The following is a 20,903-nucleotide window of genomic DNA, read 5'->3' as shown; positions in this document are numbered from 1 at the left end:
ACATACGCAAACGTTACCCGAGCACTGATTCTAGCCAAAGAGAGCGATATCATATTATCGCCAAAATATATTAATTTTTTCCACTAACCTTCTCAGAATTCTTCCGATGACACTCCTGTAACATCATATTACAACATACATATACAGTTTGTTCGAAAATGTGCATATTTAGCCACCAAAATCATGGTTAGACAATGACAAAAGTTGCCCAGCTGGTCAGACAATGTCGTGCGCCATATTAGACAGTGATCTAGTCGTATACATAAATACTCATAAACGTGACTAAAAAATATAGGGTGGACAGCGATTGATAGACAATTTAATTCTTAATACAATCGCTGATTTAAATTTTTAAAATGATCCTTACTTTTCAATACAGTTTGCGCCAAGCGAAGCTACGTCAAACAAAATGGCGTCATAAGCGATTAACATTTCTCGACAGAAACACGATTTATCATAATAAATTATTCCTACTTTGAGCTGTTCTTCCATCAGAATCTTGGGCAAAGAATCCTTTCTTGGGTCTAATCGTCTTTTGGTCGAAAGCTGTCCTCTTGCCATGTGGAAATGCCAACTGCGTTCGGCATGAACTGGAAACCTGCCCGGCTCTTCAAAAAGTCTCAGAAATAAATGTCCCAAAATGCGCACTAAACGGATATAAATTGCTATAAAACGGTTCAAATGAACTACCTTATGATGTTTTTAACTCCTATAACGAGTAAAAACATGACCTGAGAAATATTACTGGCTCCACTAATGCTTGGAAAAAGAACGTGTCGGCGTCCACCGTGCGTCCGGCGCAGCTGGAAAGGAGTTCCTACCCACACGTGTTTTTGTTTTATAGTGGCTGTGATTGGGCAATCGATACCATTCAAAGCGTCTTCAAGTAAAGGCACTTAGGGGAAGACGTAAGCAGTGTCCGTATCCTTATAGCATTCACAGTGGCCTTTAAACTGACTCCAGATCAGGGGCCAAAATGTGTGAAATCTGACTCCATGTCAGGGAAATTGCTGTAGAATGAGTTCTGTTCCACTCAGAGACAAAATTCCAACGGCTATAGAAACTAGAGACTGTTTTCTATCCAATAATAGTAATAATATGTATATAATATGTATATTGTACGATAAAGTAGGAGAGTAGGAAGCCGTTTAATCTGTAATGCAAATATGCTGATGAGTAAACAGCACCCCCTGTAGTCGCAAGAAGTTAATGGTGTGTCTCTGTTCTGACTCCTAGAGGAGGAGTCCTGTATGGGAGAGGTTGTCTCAGTACCGATGGCCCAATGCTTTAATGCATGGTTTCCCAAACTCGTTCCTGGGGACCACAAGCTCGTTCCTGGGGACCAAAAGGGGTGCACAATTTGTTTTGTTTGTCCTAGCACAACACAGCTGATTCAAATAACCAACTCATCATCAAACCTTCATTACTTGAACCTGCTTTGTAGTGCTTGGGCAAAAAGCTAAACATGTACCCAGGCGTGTGTGTGTGTGTGTGTGTGTGTGTGTGTTTGTGTGTGTGTTTACCTGTAAGTGTTACTGAAGCGGAAATAGGCTTCCTCAATGTTTTTCTGAATGTATTTGGGGGTCAAAGGGGTGTTCTGGTGATCTGATCCCCTTTCACAGGATGGGACCGATGAGATGATGACAGTGATGTTCTCTCTTGCAACAATATATTCCCTCCAATGTAATATATTTTACTGTAACATACACTCACTACATCCATGAACAGGACAGTGTTAGGTGGCAGGTTTGTCAGGTGTGGTAGGTGTGTCAGGGAGTAGGTGGCAGGTGTATTAGGTGTCAGGTGTGTTAGGTGTTAGGTGTTAGGTGTCACGTGTGTTAGGTGTGTCAGGTGTATTAGGTGTCAGGTGTGTTAGGTGTCAGGTGTGTTAGGTTTGCGTGATAGACTTCCTGCCAATGAAATAAGAGGGATTCTAATGATGCAACTCTTTTTTTCTTCTTTGTTCTTTTTCTTCTTCTTCCAGAGTTCAACGACAATATTCCAGGTAATTTTTCCGAGGAAAACATCTCCTCTTAGAAATATAAGTAAAAATCATTGAACACTTGTTATATACAGATGTAGGATATTAATTTGAGCCAGTTTGCTACAGCAGGAAAATTATCACAGGAAATGTGAATTATTATGTGGATTATAATTTTTGGACATTTTTGTAGGGGTTGATAAAACAAGTCTGAAATATCTAAGTGGAATTTACAATCTTCAGAACACTTTTTATATCTCTAATACACTAGAGATCCCACATATATCTGTACATGGTACTAATAAAAACATAGCATTTTTTTAGGATGGAAAATTGTTTTTTTTGTGTTTTTGGCAGTCATGTTGTTATAACCTAAATACTCCTACAAAGATGTGTCTGTCCTACTACATAGCTACTTATTAAGTTAAACTATTTCAGAATGCTACATAGCTAATTCTTAAGTTCAACTATTTCAGAATGCTACTTCTTAAGTTCAACTATTTCAGAATCAGAATGCTACTTCTTAAGTTTAACTATTTCAGAATGCTACATGAACTACTTATTAAATTCAACTATTTCAGAATGCTACATAGCTACTTCTTAAGTTCAGCTATTTCAGAATGCTACTTCTTATGTTTAACTATTTCAGAATGCTACATGAACTACTTCTTAAATTCAACTATTTCAGAATGCTACATAGCTACTTCTTAAGTTCAGCTATTTCAGAATGCTACATAGCTACTTCTTAAGTTTAGCTATTTCAGAATGCTACATAGCTACTTCTTAAGTTCAGCTATTTCAGAATGCTACATAGCTACTTCTTAAGTTCAGCTATTTCAGAATGCTACTTCTTATGTTTAACTATTTCAGAATGCTACATGAACTACTTCTTAAATTCAACTATTTCAGAATGCTACATAGCTACTTCTTAAGTTCAGCTATTTCAGAATGCTACATAGCTACTTCTTAAGTTCAACTATTTCAGAATGCTACTTCTTAAGTTTAACTATTTCAGAATGCTACTTCTTAAGTTCAACTATTTCAGAATGCTACATAAGCTACTTCTTAAGTTCAGCTATTTCAGAATGCTACCTAAGCTGTGGGAAGCTTGTTTGTCTGTCAGGGCTCCTGAGTGGTGTAGAGGTCTAAGGCACCGAATCTCACTACAGACCCTGGTTCGATTCCAGGTTGTATCACAACCGGCCATGTTTGGGAGTCCCATAGGGCGGCGCACAATTGGCCCAGCCAATTTAGGGTTAGGGTTTGGCTGGGGTAGACTGTCATTGTAAATAAGAATTGGTTCTTAACTGACTTGCCTAGTTAAATAAATGTTATACTTTCTCTCACGGGAAAATATGGGCCATCACAATACTGTACCTATATAGTATTGAAAAATAGGTTCTGAAGTGTTCTCTCTCTTTCTCCTTTTTTCTCTATCTTTCTCTCGTTCGTTCCCTAAAGGATTTTCACATATGATGATGGCAGAACAAGGTAGGCCTCTCTTCTTTTCTCACCATCATTTGTTTCAGCGTGGTTGTGTGTTTTTTGTGATGTTTCGAAGATGTTCTCTTCAGATGACAAATGCAAATTTTCCTCTATATGTGATGTTCATAACAATAAAAAATAACAATAGCATTACATCAATGTTACATTATTACATCAATGTTACATTATTACATCAATGTTACATTATTACATCAATGTTACATTATTACATCAATGTTACATCAATGTTACATTACTACATCAATGTTACATTATTACATCAATGTTACATCATTACATCAATGTTACATTATTACATCAATGTTACATCATTACATCAATGCTACATCAATGTTACATTATTACATCAATGTTACATCATTACATCAATGTTACATCAATGTTACATTATTACATCAATGTCACATCATTACATCAATGCTACATCAATGTTACATTATTACATCAATGTTACATCAATGTTACATTACTACATCAATGTTACATCAATGTTACATTATTACATCAATGTTACATCATTACATCAATGCTACATCAATGTTACATTATTACATCAATGTTACATCAATGTTACATTATTACATCAATGTTACATCATTACATCAATGTTACATCAATGTTACATTATTACATCAATGTTACATTATTACATCAATGTTACATCATTACATCAATGTTACATCAATGTTACATCATTACATCAATGTTACATCAATGTTACATTATTACATCAATGTTACATCATTACATCAATGTTACATTATTACATCAATGTTACATTATTACATCAATGTTACATCATTACATCAATGTTACATCAATGTTACATTATTACATCAATGTTACATCATTACATCAATGCTACATCAATGTTACATTATTACATCAATGTTACATCAATGTTACATTATTACATCAATGTTACATTATTACATCAATGTTACATCAATGTTACATTATTACCTCAGTGTTACATTGTTACATCAATGTTACATCAATGTTACATCATTACCTCAGTGTTACAGTGTTACATCAATGTTACAGTATTACATCAACAATATCAAAAGATGAAGAGTTTGCCGTCTAAGGTGCAAACTGACTGAAATATTTGTTTTTCCGTATGCAGACTTTAACATAAACCTAGAATACTGCATGATGTGTGTGTGTGTGTGTGTGTGTTTATGTGTAGTGTGTGAAGGACTGTGTGGTCTGATTTTACTACACTGCCAAGTTGCTACTGTGTGTTGATGTTATTAATATAAATATGTTAATGTCTGTTTTGTACTCATCGAGCACTCTTCCACGTCAAACTATTCACTGATGGTTTTCTCTCCTCCTCTTCCTCCTCTTCCGCCACTGTGGAAACACGACCTCTTCTCTCCTCCTCTTCCTCCTCTTCCGCCACTGTGGATACACGACCTCTTCTCTCCTCCTCTTCCTCCTCTTCCGCCACTGTGGATACACGACCTCTTCTCTCCTCCTCCCCTAGCTAAAAGCAAAGGTACAGATCAGTCTTTCTTCAACTACTCTTTAAGAAACCGTGGGCTAGTTTGAGTGAGTGTCATGTCAAATACCGTGTGCGTTTCTCTGTGTGTTAAAACAGGGTGTATTCCCGCTGTTGTCTAAAACATTGATGTGTGTGTTCTAACAGCGGTCTGGAGTCTAAAGTGAAACACTCCCCTGGTGTAATGCAGTGAGTTGCTGTACTGTGTATGCCTCTCGGTGTGTTTATCAGTTCCTGCCTAATGGAAGCTCAACAAGGGTGCTTGGATTAAGCGAGTTAATTAAATGAACGTTAATTTAAAGTTGTAAAACAGACAGAGGGCTGACTGAGTCTAAATGAGTGAAGGAGGCAGTGGAGATGTAGATATGTTGAGTACTGGATTACTGGATTATGGATTAGGTCTGGGTCTGGGTTTTGGGAAAACAGGCTCTCAGTTTGATGACTATAGACTGGGAGAGATTTGAATGATGTTCAGGAAGGATGTTTTTCCATTTTCCCAGAGAGAGGGGTGAGGATGGAGAGGACAGGGAGGGGTGAGGATGGAGAGGACAGGGAGAGGTGAGGATGGAGAGGTAGAGAGAGGGTTGAGGACAGGGAGAGGTAGAGAGAGGGGCGAGGATGGAGAGGACAGGGAGAGGTAGAGAGAGGGGCGAGGATGGAGAGGACAGGGAGAGGTAGAGAGAGGGGTGAGGATGGAGAGGACAGGGAGGGGTAGAGAGAGCGGTGAGGATGGAGAGGACAGGGAGGGGTAGAGAGAGGGGTGAGGATGGAGAGGACAGGGAGGGGTAGAGAGAGGGGTGAGGATGGAGAGGACAGGGAGGGGTAGAGAGAGGGGCGAGGATGGATAGGACAGGGAGGGGTAGAGAGAGGGGTGAGGACAGGGAGAGGTAGAGAGAGGGGTAAGGGTGGAGAGGACAGGGAGGGGTAGAGAGAGGGGTGAGGATGGATAGGACAGGGAGGGGTAGAGAGAGGGGTGAGGATGGATAGGACAGGGAGGGGTAGAGAGAGGGGTGAGGACAGGGAGAGGTAGAGAGAGGGGTGAGGATGGAGAGGACAGGGAGGGGTAGAGAGAGGGGTGAGGACAGGGAGAGGTAGAGAGAGGGGCGAGGATGGAGAGGACAGGGAGAGGTAGAGAGAGGGTGAGGATGGAGAGGACAGGGAGGGGTAGAGAGAGGGGTGAGGACAGGGAGGGGTAGAGAGAGGGGTGAGGACAGGGAGAGGTAGAGAGAGGGGCGAGGATGGAGAGGACAGGGAGAGGTAGAGAGAGGGGCGAGGATGGAGAGGACAGGGAGGGGTAGAGAGAGGGGTGGGGATGGAGAGGACAGGGAGGGGTAGAGAGAGGGGTGAGGATGGAGAGGACAGGGAGGGGTAGAGAGAGGGGCGAGGATGGATAGGACAGGGAGGGGTAGAGAGAGGGGTGAGGACAGGGAGAGGTAGAGAGAGGGGTAAGGATGGAGAGGACAGGGAGGGGTAGAGAGAGGGGTGAGGATGGATAGGACAGGGAGGGGTAGAGAGAGGGGTGAGGATGGATAGGACAGGGAGGGGTAGAGAGAGGGGTGAGGACAGGGAGAGGTAGAGAGAGGGGTGAGGATGGAGAGGACAGGGAGGGGTAGAGAGAGGGGTGAGGATGGAGAGGACAGGGAGAGGTAGAGAGAGGGGCGAGGATGGAGAGGACAGGGAGGGGTAGAGAGAGGGGTGAGGATGGAGAGGACAGGGAGAGGTAGAGAGAGGGGTGAGGATGGAGAGGACAGGGAGGGGTAGAGAGAGGGGCGAGGATGGATAGGACAGGGAGAGGTAGAGAGAGGGGCGAGGATGGATAGGACAGGGAGGGGTAGAGAGAGGGGCGAGGATGGAGAGGACAGGGAGGGGTAGAGAGAGGGGTGAGGATGGAGAGGACAGGGAGGGGTAGAGAGAGGGGTGAGGATGGAGAGGACAGGGACAGGTAGAGAGAGGGGTGAGGATGGAGAGGACAGGGAGGGGTAGAGAGAGGGGTGAGGATGGAGAGGACAGGGAGGGGTAGAGAGAGGGGTGAGGATGGAGAGGACAGGGAGAGGTAGAGAGAGGGGTGAGGATGGAGAGGACAGGGAGGGGTAGAGAGAGGGGTGAGGATGGATAGGACAGGGCGAGGTAGAGAGAGGGGTGAGGATGGAGAGGACAGGGAGAGGTAGAGAGAGGGGTGAGGATGGAGAGGACAGGGAGAGGTAGAGAGAGGGGTGAGGATGGAGAGGACAGGGAGGGGTAGAGAGAGGGGTGAGGATGGAGAGGACAGGGAGGGGTAGAGAGAGGGGTGAGGATGGAGAGGACAGGGAGAGGTAGAGAGAGGGGTGAGGATGGAGAGGACAGGGAGGGGTAGAGAGAGGGGTGAGGATGGAGAGGACAGGGAGGGGTAGAGAGAGGGGTGAGGATGGAGAGGACAGGGAGAGGTAGAGAGAGGGGTGAGGATGGAGAGGACAGGGAGGGGTAGAGAGAGGGGTGAGGATGGAGAGGACAGGGAGAGGTAGAGAGAGGGGTGAGGATGGAGAGGACAGGGAGAGGGATGGAGAGGACAGGGAGGGGTAGAGAGAGGGGTGAGGACAGGGAGAGGTAGAGAGAGGGTTAGTTTAAGAGAGAAGTTAGAGAGAGAGAGAGACAGTTAGGAGACCAGGGACACACACTTTAATAGATGTGTTGTATTTTTAGTTTGTCATTGGAGTATTGTGTTGGCGCACGCACACACACACACACACACACACACACACACATTGCTGATTTAGTCATGACCTGGGATTGGGACTGCCTTGGGGAGAACCCCACTGGGACACATTCTGGCTGTGTCTGGCTCTCTGAATGGCTGCCTGCCTGCGAGAAGACAGAATATGCCTAACCTGCTTTATGAAATCTCTGTACATGTAATGGCTGTCGTCCTCCTCTTCCTCGGACGAGGAGAGGAGAGAAGGATCGGTGGACCAATACGCAGCAAGGTACGATGACATAATGTAATTTATTGAAAGCGAAGACGAATACGAAAACACTTGGAAAATTACAAAATAAGAAAACGACGTAGACGAAACCTGAACATGAACTTACATAACTACACGTAGAACTCACGGACAGGAACAGACTACATCAAACGAATGAACAGCCAAACAGTCCCGTATGGTACAGACACGGATGACACAGGAGACAATCACCCACAAACAAACAGTGAGAACAACCTACCTTAATATGACTCTCAATTAGAGGAAAACGCAAAACACCTGCCTCTAATTAAGAGCCATACCAGGCAACCCAAAACCAACATAGAAACAGAAAACATAGACTGCCCACCCAACTCACGCCCTGACCAATAAACACATACAAAACAAGAGAAAACAGGTCAGGAACGTGACAGTACATCCTTTTTATCATGAACAAAACACATGTTTTTGGCCATAATCAAGTCGTTAGCCTTGATTGCAAAAATGATTAATGTGCAGATAATCATTTGGAACTTAGGTTGGAAAATGTTCAGGCACGGCCGAGTCCGACCAATTGGCCTCTTGGAAAACTGCTATGAGCACACACCAGAGAGATATGTGTATCCTGAAAAAGGTGTGTGGTTTTCCAACCACCCTGTACGTTCACACCATAGTGACTGCTTTACAGTGAGAGACTGATGAACCAGAGGAACGTGAAGCGCTAGCTGCCTCTGTTCTGCTCTGCCCGACTTTACTGGAATACCCCACAGCTTCCTGGACATTCACAAGGGACACAATGAGCTTGAAGGCAAAGAAATGCCCAGCTGTCACATTATCAATTAAAACGCAGTGTCTCTGTCTTTAGTAAGGGAAACCAGACTGTGGAGTCAGTTTGATAGGATGATATTGGCCTACAATAATAAGCAAAACTCTTCTCTTCCCAATGAAGTAAAGAACAATACTCTCCCCGTCCCAAACCCAAAAGGAAACCCAGAGAGGTACACTAAGCCCCAGTGTTTTATCAACATCTTCCCCCTGTGCTGACTGGTTCTATTTGGCCCTTGAATGCTATTTGGCCCTAAACAGAGAGTTCACAATGGCAGAAAGCTTTGACTATGTACAGACTCTCTCCTTCCCTACTCCTCCTCTCTCTCTCCTTCCCTCCTTCTCTTCTCTCTCTCTCTCCTTCCCTCCTTCTCTTCTCTCTCTCTCTCCTTCCATCCTTCTCCTCTCTTTTCTTCCATCCTTCTCCTCTCTCTCTCCTTCCCTCCTTCTCTCGCTCTCTCCTTCCCTACTCCTCTTTTCTCTCTCCTTCCTTCCTTCTCGCTCTCTCCTTCCTTCCTCCTCTCTCTCTCATTCCCTACTCCTCTCTCTCTCCTTCCCTCCTCCTCCTCTCTCTCTCCTTCCCTACTCATCTTCCCTACTCCTCCTCTCTCTCTCCTTCCCTACTCATCTTCCCTCCTCCTCCTCTCTCTCTCTCTCCTTCCCTACTCATCTTCCATACTCCTCCTCTCTCTCCTTCCCTCCTCCTCCTCTCTCTCTCCTTCCCTCCTCCTCCTCTCTCCCTCCTTCCCTCCTCCTCCTCTCTCTCCTTCCCTACTCCTCCTCTCTCTCCTTCCCTCTCTCCTTCCATACTCCTCCTCTCTCTCCTTCCCTACTCCTCCTCTCTCATTTCCCTCCTCCTCCTCTCATCTTCCCTCCTCCTCCTCTCTCTCTCCTTCCCTACTCATCTTCCCCCCTCCTCCTCTCTCTCCTTCCCTCTTCCTCCTCTCTCTCTCCTTCCCTACTCATCTTCTCTACTCCTCCTCTCTCTCCTTTCCTCCTCCTCCTCACCTCTCCTTCCCTCTTCTTCATCCATCTATGCTTCCCTCAATTCTCCTGTCTGTCTTACTTCCTGTGTTTAATCTCTCCACGAGAAGGCAGACATTATTACCCATCAGCCCCCCTGTCGGCTCCTGTTAAGCAGACAGGATCTCCATTCCGGCTCTATTTGCATCCACCACAGGATACAGGAAGACATAGATGGAATCACAGAGGGAGGGAGAGAGAGAGACAGTGCAGCACCCGGCCTCACCCTACTAGAATCTGAAGTCAAACGTCTACTGTTTGCTGATGATCTGGTGCTCATGTCACCAACATAGCAGGCCTTACAGCAGCACCTAGATCTTCTGCACAGATTCTGCCAGACTTGGGCCCTGACAGACCTGGGCCCTGACAGACCTGGGCCCTGACAGACCTGGGCCCTGACAGTAAATCTCAGTAAGACCAAAATAATGGCGTTCCAAAAAAGGTCTAGTCGCCAGGACCACAAATACAAATTCCATCTAGATATCGTTGCCCTACAGCACATAAAAAACTATACATACCTCGGCCTAAACATCAGCTCCACAGGTAAGGTCGCTGATGTTAGGCCGAGAAGGACCTTCTATGCCATCAATAGGAACATAAAATTCATCATACAAATTAGTATCTGGCTAAAAATACTTGAATCAGTCATAGAGCCCATTGCCCTTTATGGTTGTGAGGTCTGGGGTCCGCTCACCAACCAAGAATTCACAAAATGAGACAAAGACCAGATTGAGACTCTGCATGCAGAGTTCTGGTAAAATATCCTCAGTGTACAACGTAGAACACCAAATAATGCATTCAGAGCAGAATTAGGCCGATACCCACTAATTACCAAAATCCAGAAAAGAGCCATTAAATTCTACAACCACCTAAAAGGAAGTGATTCCCAAACCTTCCATAACAAAGCCATCACCTACAGAGAGATGAACCTGGAGAAGATTCCCATCAGCAAGCTGTAGTAAAACTGAGCAAACTGGAATGCTATTTGGCCCTAAACAGAGAGTTCACAATGGCAGAAAGCTTTGACTATGTACAGACTCAGTGAGTATAGCTTTGCTACTGAGAACGGCCACCGTAGGCAGACATGGCTCTCAAGAGAAGACAGGTTATGTGCTCACTGGCCACAAAATGTGTTGGAAACTGAGCTGCACTTCCTAACCTCCTGCCAAATGTATGACCACGTTCGAAACTGATTTTTAACTCAGATTACACAGACCCACAAAGATTTAAAAAACAAACCCAATCTTGATAAACTCCCATATCTATTGAGTGAAATACCACAGTGTGACATCACATCAGCAATATTTGTGACCTGTTGCCACAAGAAAAGGGCAACCAGTGAAGAACAAATACCATTGTAAATACAACCCATATTTATGTTTGTTTATTTTCCCTTTTGTACTTTAACTATTCACTACAACACTGCCCATAGACATAATATGACATTTGTAATGTCTTCTGGAACTTCTGTGAATGTAATGTTTACTGTTCATTTTTATTGTTTATTTTACTTTTATTTATTGTCTACTTCGCTTACTTTTGCAGTGTAAACATATGTTTCCCATGACAATAAAGCCCTTGATTTGAAATTGAATTGAGAGAGAGAGCAAGAGAGACAGACAGACAGACAGACAGACAGACAGACAGACAGACAGACAGACTCATCTGGAGTCATTCTATCACAATGCTCTCAATGTAATGCTCTCAATGTAATTCTCTCTCCTCTTCCCCTCCACTCTCTCCTCTTCCTCTCACTTCTCCATCCTCTTATATCCAATCTCTCCTCTTCCTCTCACCTCTCCATCCTCTTCTATCCACTCTCTCCTCTTCCCCTCCACTCTCTCCTCTTCCCCTCCACTCTCTCCTCTTCTTCTCACCTCTCCATCCTCTTCTACCACTCTCTCCTCTTCCCCTCCACTCTCTCCTCTTCCCCTCCACGTGCTCCTCTTCCCCTCCACTCTCTCCTCTTCCCTTCCACTCTCTCCTCTTCCCCTCCACTCTCTCCTCTTCCCCTCCACTCTCTCCTCTTCCCCTCCACTCTCTCCTCTTCCCCTCCACTCTCTCCTCTTCTACCACTCTCTCCTCTTCCCCTCCACTCTCTCCTCTTCCCCTCCACTCTCTCCTCTTCCCCTCCACTCTCTCCTCTTCTACCACTCTCTCCTCTTCCCCTCCACTCTCTCCTCTTCCCCTCCACTCTCTCCTCTTCCCCTCCACTCTCTCCTCTTCCCCTCCACTCTCTCCTCTTCCTCTCACCTCTCCATCCTCTTCTACCACTCTCTCCTCTTCCCCTCCACTCTCTCCTCTTCTACCACTCTCTCCTCTCCCCCTCCACTCTCTCCTCTTCCCCTCCAGCCTCTCCTCTTCCTCTTCCTCTCACCACTCTCTCCTCTTCCCCTCCACTCTCTCCTCTCCTCTTCCCCTCCACTCTCTCCTCTCCTCTTCCCCTCCACTCTCTCCTCTTCCACTCACCTCTCTGTCCTCTTCTACCACTCTCTCCTCTTTCCCTCCACTTTCTCCTCTTCCTCTCACCTCTCCATCCTCTTCTACCACTCTCTCCTCTTCCCCTCCACTCTCTCCTCTTCCCCTCCACACTCTCCTCTTCCCCTCCACTCTCTCCTCTTCTTCTCACCTCTCCATCCTCTTCTACCACTCTCTCCTCTTCCCTTCCACTCTCTCCTCTTCCCCTCCACTTGCTCCTCTTCCCCTCCACTCTCTCCTCTTCCCTTCCACTCGCTCCTCTTCCCCTCCACTCTCTCCTCTTCCCCTCCACTCTCTCCTCTTCCCCTCCACTCTCTCCTCTTCCCCTCCATTCTCTCCTCTTCCCCTCCACTCTCTCCTCTTCCCCTCCACTCTCTCCTCTTCTACCACTCTCTCCTTTTCCCCTCCACTCTCTCCTCTTCCCTCCACTCTCTCCTCTTCCCCTCCACTCTCTCCTCTTCTACCACTCTCTCCTCTTCCCCTCCACTCTCTCCTCTTCCCCTCCACTCTCTCCTCTTCCCCTCCACTCTCTCCTCTTCCTCTCACCTCTCCATCCTCTTCTACCACTCTCCCCTCTTCCCCTCCACTCTCTCCTCTTCTACCACTCTCTCCTCTTCCCCTCCACTCTCTCCTCTTCCCCTCCACTCTCTCCTCTTCCCCTCCAACCTCTCCTCTTCCTCTTCCTCTCACCACTCTCTCCTCTTCCCCTCCACTCTCTCCTCTTCCCCTCCACTCTCTCCTCTTCCCCTCCATTCTCTCCTCTTCCTCTCACCTCTCCATCCTCTTCTATCACTCTCTCCTCTTCCCCTCCACTCTCTCCTCTTCCCCTGCACTCTCTCCTCTTCCCCTCCACTCTCTTCTCTTCCCCTCCACTCTCTCCTCTTCCCCTCCACTCTCTCCTCTTCCCCTCCACTCTCTCCTCTTCCCCTCCACTCTCTCCTCTTCCCCTCCACTCTCTCCTCTTCCCCTCCACTCTCTCCTCTTCCCCTCCACTCTCTCCTCTTCCCCTCCACTCTCTCCTCTTCCCCTCCACTCTCTCCTCTTCTACCACTCTCTCCTCTTCCCCTCCACTCTCTCCTCTTCCCCTCCACTCTCTCCTCTTCCCCTCCACTCTCTCCTCTTCCTCTCACCTCTCCATCCTCTTCTACCACTCTCTCCTCTTCCCCTCCACTCTCTCCTCTTCTACCACTCTCTCCTCTTCCCCTCCACTCTCTCCTCTTCCCCTCCACTCTCTCCTCTTCCCCTCCACTCTCTCCTCTTCCTCTCACCTCTCCATCCTCTTCTATCACTCTCTCCTCTTCCCCTCCACTCTCTCCTCTTCCCCTGCACTCTCTCCTCTTCCCCTCCACTCTCTCCTCTTCCTCTCCACTCTCTCCTCTTCCTCTCCACTCTCTCCTCTTCCCCTCCACTCTCTCCTCTTCCCCTCCACTCTCTCCTCTTCCCCTCCACTCTCTCCTCTTCCTCTCACCTCTCCATCCTCTTCTATCACTCTCTCCTCTTCCCCTCCACTCTCTCCTCTTCCCCTGCACTCTCTCCTCTTCCCCTCCACTCTCTCCTCTTCCTCTCCACTCTCTCCTCTTCCTCTCCACTCTCTCCTCTTCCCCTCCACTCTCTCCTCTTCCCCTCCACTCTCTCCTCTTCCTCTCACCTCTCCATCCTCTTCTATCACACTCTCCTCTTCCCCAACACTCTCTCCTCTTCCCCTCCACTCTCTCCTCTTCCACTCACCTCTCTGTCCTCTTTTACCACTCTCTCCTCTTTCCCTCCACTTTCTCCTCTTCCTCTCACCTCTCCATCCTCTTCTACCACTCTCTCCTCTTTCCCTCCACTCTCTCCTCTTCTTCTCACCTCTCCATCCTCTTCTACCACTCTCTCCTCTTCCCCTCCACTCTCTCCTCTTCCCCTCCACTCTCTCCTCTTCCCCTCCACAAGCTCCTCTTCCCCTCCACTCTCTCCTCTTCCCTTCCACTTGCTCCTCTTCCCCTCCACTTGCTCCTCTTCCCCTCACTCTCTCCTCTGCCCCTCCACTCTCTCTTCTTCCCCTCCACTCTCTCCTCTTCCCCTCCACTCTCTCCTCTTCCCCTCCACTCTCTCCTCTTCCCCTCCACTCTCTCCTCTTCTACCACTCTCTCCTTTTCCCCTCCACTCTCTCCTCTTCCCTCCACTCTCTCCTCTTCCCCTCCAATCTCTCCTCTTCTACCACTCTCTCCTCTTCCCCCCCACTCTCTCCTCTTCCCCTCCACTCTCTCCTCTTCCTCTCACCTCTCCATCCTCTTCTACCTCTCTCCCCTCTTCCCCTCCACTCTCTCCTCTTCTACCACTCTCTCCTCTTCCCCTCCACTCTCTCCTCTTCCCCTCCAACCTCTCCTCTTCCTCTTCCTCTTACCACTCTCTCCTCTTCCCCTCCACTCTCTCCTCTTCCCCTCCACTCTCTCCTCTTCCCCTCCACTCTCTCCTCTTCCCCTCCACTCTCTCCTCTTCCCCTCCATTCTCTCCTCTTCCTCTCACCTCTCCATCCTCTTCTATCACTCTCTCCGCTTCCCCTCCACTCTCTCCTCTTCCCCTGCACTCTCTCCTCTTCCCCTCCACTCTCTCCTCTTCCCCTGCACTCTCTCCTCTTCCCCTCCACTCTCTTCTCTTCCCCTCCACTCTCTCCTCTTCCTCTCCACTCTCTCCTCTTCCCCTCCACTCTCTCCTCTTCCCCTCCACTCTCTCCTCTTCCCCTCCACTCTCTCCTCTTCTACCACTCTCTCCTCTTCCCCTCCACTCTCTCCTCTTCTACCACTCTCTCCTCTTCCCCTCCACTCTCTCCTCTTCCCCTGCACTCTCTCCTCTTCCCCTCCACTCTCTCCTCTTCTACCACTCTCTCCTCTTCCCCTCCACTCTCTCTTCTTCCCCTCCACTCTCTCCTCTTCCCCTCCACTCTCTCCTCTTCTACCACTCTCTCCTCTTCCCCTCCACTCTCTCCTCTTCCCCTCCACTCTCTCCTCTTCCCCTCCACTCTCTCCTCTTCCCCTCCACTCTCTCCTCTTCCTCTCACCTCTCCATCCTCTTCTACCACTCTCTCCTCTTCCCCTCCACTCTCTCCTCTTCTACCACTCTCTCCTCTTCCCCTCCACTCTCTCCTCTTCCCCTCCACTCTCTCCTCTTCCCCTCCACTCTCTCCTCTTCCTCTCACCTCTCCATCCTCTTCTACCACTCTCTCCTCTTCCCCTCCACTCTCTCCTCTTCTACCACTCTCTCCTCTTCCCCTCCACTCTCTCCTCTTCCCCTCCAACCTCTCCTCTTCCTCTTCCTCTCTCCTCTTCCCCTTCAATCTCTCCTCTTCCCCTCCACTCTCTCCTCTTCCCCTCCATTCTCTCCTCTTCCTCTCACCTCTCCATCCTCTTTCACTCTCTCCTCATCCCCTCCACTCTCTCCTCTTCCCCTGCACTCTCTCCTCTTCCCCTCCACTCTCTCCTCTTCCTCTCCACTCTCTCCTCTTCCCCTCCACTCTCTCCTCTTCCTCTCACCTCTCCATCCTCTTCTATCACACTCTCCTCTTCCCCAACACTCTCTCCTCTTCCCCTCCACTCTCTCCTCTTCCACTCACCTCTCTGTCCTCTTTTACCACTCTCTCCTCTTTCCCTCCACTTTCTCCTCTTCCTCTCACCTCTCCATCCTCTTCTACCACTCTCTCCTCTTTCCCTCCACTCTCTCCTCTTCCCCTCCACTCTCTCCTCTTCCTCTCCACTCTCTCCTCTTCCCCTCCACTCTCTCCTCTTCCCCTCCACTCTCTCCTCTTCCCCTCCACTCTCTCCTCTTCTACCACTCTCTCCTCTTCCCCTCCACTCTCTCCTCTTCCCCTCCACTCTCTCCTCTTCCCCTCCACTCTCTCCTCTTCTACCACTCTCTCCTCTTCCCCTCCACTCTCTCCTCTTCCCCTCCACTCTCTCCTCTTCCCCTCCACTCTCTCCTCTTCCTCTCACCTCTCCATCCTCTTCTACCACTCTCTCCTCTTCCCCTGCACTCTCTCCTCTTCTACCACTCTCTCCTCTTCCCCTCCACTCTCTCCTCTTCCCCTCCAACCTCTCCTCTTCCTCTTCCTCTCTCCTCTTCCCCTCCAACCTCTCCTCTTCCTCTTCCTCTCTCCTCTTCCCCTCCATTCTCTCCTCTTCCTCTCACCTCTCCATCCTCTTTCACTCTCTCCTCATCCCCTCCACTCTCTCCTCTTCCCCTGCACTCTCTCCTCTTCCCCTCCACTCTCTCCTCTTCCTCTCCACTCTCTCCTCTTCCTCTCCACTCTCTCCTCTTCCTCTCCACTCTCTCCTCTTCCCCTCCACTCTCTCCTCTTCCACTCACCTCTCTGTCCTCTTTTACCACTCTCTCCTCTTTCCCTCCACTTTCTCCTCTTCCTCTCACCTCTCCATCCTCTTCTACCACTCTCTCCTCTTTCCCTCCACTCTCTCCTCTTCCCCTCCACTCTCTCCTCTTCTTCTCACCTCTCCATCCTCTTCTACCACTCTCTCCTCTTCCCCTCCACTCTCTCCTCTTCCCCTCCACTCTCTCCTCTTCCCCTCCACAAGCTCCTCTTCCCCTCCACTCTCTCCTCTTCCCTTCCACTTGCTCCTCTTCCCCTCCACTTGCTCCTCTTCCCCTCACTCTCTCCTCTGCCCCTCCACTCTCTCTTCTTCCCCTCCACTCTCTCCTCTTCCCCTCCACTCTCTCCTCTTCCCCTCCACTCTCTCCTCTTCCCCTCCACTCTCTCCTCTTCCCCTCCACTCTCTCCTCTTCCTCTCACCTCTCCATCCTCTTCTACCACTCTCTCCTCTTCCCCTCCACTCTCTCCTCTTCCTCTCACCTCTCCATCCTCTTCTACCACTCTCTCCTCTTCCCCTCCCCTCCACTCTCTCCTCTTCCCCTCCACTCTCTCCTCTTCCTCTCACCTCTCCATCCTCTTCTACCACTCTCTCCTCTTCCCCTCCACTCTCTCCTCTTCCTCTCACCTCTCCATCCTCTTCCACCCCTCTCTCCTCTTCCCCCTTTTCTCCCTCTTCCCCTCGACTCTCTCGTCTTCCTCTCACCTCTCCCTCCTCTTCCACCACTCTTTCCTCCTCCCCCCTCTTTCCCTATTTCTGTCTTTCCCTTTCCTCTCTCCTCTTCCCATCCTCTTCCACCACTCATTCCTTTCCCACCCTTTCTCCCTCTTCCTGCCCCTCTCTCCTCTTCCTCTCACCTCTCACTCCTCTTCCACCACTCTTTCTTCTTCCCCCTCTCTCCTCTTTTCTCCTTTCTCCTCTCTCCTCTCCCCCCTCTCTGCACTTCCCCACCCCTCTCTCCTCATCCCCCTTCTCTCCTCTTCCTTTCTCTCCTCTTCCCCCTCTCCTCTTTCCTCTCTCTCCTCTTCACCCCTCTTCCTCTTCCACCCTCTCTCCTCTTCTATCCTCTTCCCCATCTCTCCTCTTCCCTCCACTTTTCCTCTCTCCACACCCCTCTCTCCTCTTCCCCTCTCTCTCCTCTTCCCCTCTCTCCTCTTCCCCCCTCTTCCCCTCTCCTCTGACAGTTTCCCAACACTGTGGTGTGATTCATGTTGTGTTATAATTCTCTATAAGCTTTGTCAGGCTAGATTTCAATATGTCTTAACTGCTCTGACAGTGCTGAGGTCAGGGAAAGATTACATTCAGCTGGTTTCATATAGAGGGCACAGTTCTACCCTCCTCTCACAGGCACCCTAGAACTATGTCATACGTACTATTACAGACTCTGGTTCTGGTCCTGTGTGTCTGTTGGTAAGATCATGGCGTTATCATTGAGAGGGTTGTGGTTCAATTCCCACTGAGACCACCAATGCCAACCTGTTTGCACTCGCTGTTGCAAGTCGGAAATGGTTTCAATCATTTTTTCACCGTTCATTTTTCCCAAATTCATTTTTAGAAACACTTGAAATAAGGGCTGTTTTTGGTGTAGTTTTAACCTGGCATGGTGTTTTAAAAAAACATGTAAATCTCTCTCTTATTCAAAAATGCCAATTAGCATCAAAGTAGACGTTATACAAGCTAATTCACGTCATCTCTAGCTGACAGGTATTGTGTCAATTTAAAACTTGCACAAGACAGTTCACAGAATTATCAATTTTAAAGAAATGTCGCCAACTTTTTCATTTCGACATTTAGTTAACATCAGGTAGTTAATCCAGAGATTCTTAACTTTGCACCGATTCGGCAGTCTCATCAAGACCATCATGGCATTTGTAGTTCCACATTAGCAGCTAATTACCCTTTAATTTTTGGGGAGTAAATACAGGTGAATATATTGATAAAAGTCACCTTGTCCTAGATAGATTTACACAGTTATCAAAACATCACGACAGGGAGAGCCGACAAGGGAACACAGCCCTTATTTTAAGTATTTCTAAAAAAAGAATGGTGGAAAAACTATTGGAACCATTTCCCTGTTTGAACACTAGGTTTTATGGGTATTATGACTCATACTGTGGTGTTCTATTAGTTGGTCCTGCCATCATTCACTTTGAACTGGACTGTGTGTTTACAGGCAGTAGGGCCTGCCATCATTCACTTTGAACTGGACTGTGTGTTTACAGGCAGTAGGGCCTGTCATCACTCACTCTGAACTGGACTGTGTGTTTACAGACAGTAGGGCCTGTCATCATTCACTTTGAACTGGACTGTGTGTTTACAGGCAGTAGGGCCTGTCATCATTCACTTTGAACTGGACTGTGTGTTTACAGGCAGTAGGGCCTGTCATCATTCACTCTGAACTGGACTGTGTGTTTACAGGCAGTAGGGCCTGTCATCATTCACTTTGAACTGGACTGTGTGTTTACAGGCAGTAGGGCCTGTCATCATTCACTCTGAACTGGACTGTGTGTTTACAGGCAGTAGGACCTGTCATCATTCACTATGAACTGGACTGTGTGTTTACAGGAAGTAGTAACAGCGTGACTTTAGATCATTAGAACACTTTCTCTAAAAGCCACAAAATACACCTGAATGGATTTCTACAAATATGTAAATGTAACGTGAGTCCTCTTATATGTGGGAACTTTACAGGCCTATTGATCAAACAACTAAGAAAAGGTAGGCTCTCTCTCCCTCAGTGATGCATCAATAACAACAGGATCAACAACTACTGCTAGACAGAGCGAGATGAGCTAAAATCTAATGAGGAAACATTAGATTAACCTTCACAAACTGTATTTGTATTTTTTATTTAACTAGGCAAGTCAGTTATAAACAAATTCTTATTTACAATGACGGCCTAGTTAGCCATCAAAATTGCATTGAAACTACGGGGAATTGTAGCCTTCTCGTCCTTCTGCAGCTTGCCTGCCAATGCATGCTTGTCCCAACCCACGTTTTGACAACTGAATGGGAACTCGCCTGCCTGCCCATTTGATCGATGCCAAATACATTTGATTGACAACGAAGAGATATGCTAAATGTGGATAAGAATCACTCACGTTCAGCACAATCCACATTTCTTGCTTGCTAACCCAAATGACACCTGCCACCTCTTGCTGTAGCCACCATAAATCAAAATGAGGGGGAAAAGTCAGTCACCCACTCCTCCAAGGACATCACATCCTCCCAGCAGCTAGTTAGCTAGCTAATGTTTGGCTCTGTGTTTTTAGCTTGCCCCCCAAAAATTGCTAGCTATGTAAATAGATACACTAGCCTAGGGGTGTCAAACTCAATCAGGCATATTGAAAAAATACAACACATTTGTGGGCCTGACAGACTATTTGTTTTTACAAAGAAAATTGCAACTGCGAACCAAACTGGCCATTTATTCTAAAACATATGGCCCTTTAAAATTTCCACTTATGTACATAAGATGCTGTACGTAGCATTGTAACATATTAAAACAAAATAAGAGATACATAATATTTGTCCAGCCTTTGCTGCTATGCTGCGACCCTAATCAAAATGTATTTAATAACATCCAAATATCAGAAATGTAGCTATATTTGTTGTAATTTAAACTTAAAACATGTTTTTCATGTTTTTCCACTGCATGGATCGCTGGTGCGGTTTTATACAGCATTGCTGTGTCGGTGCAATCCAAATGTATTGTAGTTGTGTAGCCAGCTTAAAGCTACTGCTCAAATGTTGCTGTAACTGACCTACATGTTTCTTCTTTGCCTGGTATTTTGTTGCAGGTTTCGTTTTATTTGGTTATTCATTGTCAAGCTCTAAAGACCGAAGCCAGACTGCAACATTTTAGTAGCCTAGCTAGGACTGTGGCATGTGTCTGTACCCATTCCCTAAGCTGCACGGTGTAAAGGACTGTGGCATGTGTCTGTACACATTCCCTAAGCTGCACGGTGTAAAGGACTACGGCATGTGTCTGTACACATTCCCTAAGCTGCACGGTGTAAAGGACTACGGCATGTGTCTGTACACATTCCCTAAGCTGCACGGTGTAAAGGACTGTGGCATGTGTCTGTACACATTCCCTAAGCTGCACGGTGTAAAGGACTACGGCATGTGTCTGTACACATTCCCTAAGCTGCACGGTGTAAAGGACTACGGCATGTGTCTGTACACATTCCCTAAGCTGCACGGTGTAAAGGACTGTGGCATGTGTCTGTACACATTCCCTAAGCTGCACGGTGTAAAGGACTACGGCATGTGTCTGTACACATTCCCTA

General features: G+C 47.4%; 1 protein-coding gene across 1 annotated transcript in view; it reads left to right on the top strand.

The window, feature by feature from the left end:
* Positions 1-20,903, top strand: part of LOC129813206 (neurexin-3a-like) — a 789,442-nt gene that overhangs the window by 28,053 nt on the left and 740,486 nt on the right. The window contains exons 3-5 of the mRNA XM_055865477.1: positions 1,985-2,005; positions 3,443-3,472; positions 4,977-4,988. Coding sequence (XP_055721452.1) covers positions 1,985-2,005; positions 3,443-3,472; positions 4,977-4,988 — 63 coding nt within the window. The remainder of the gene's footprint in view (positions 1-1,984; positions 2,006-3,442; positions 3,473-4,976; positions 4,989-20,903) is intronic.

The sequence above is a fragment of the Salvelinus fontinalis genome, chromosome 16 (assembly GCF_029448725.1).
Source record: "Salvelinus fontinalis isolate EN_2023a chromosome 16, ASM2944872v1, whole genome shotgun sequence".
In the NCBI taxonomy this organism is placed as follows: domain Eukaryota; kingdom Metazoa; phylum Chordata; class Actinopteri; order Salmoniformes; family Salmonidae; genus Salvelinus; species Salvelinus fontinalis.
This window is presented reverse-complemented; position numbering and strand designations above follow the sequence as displayed.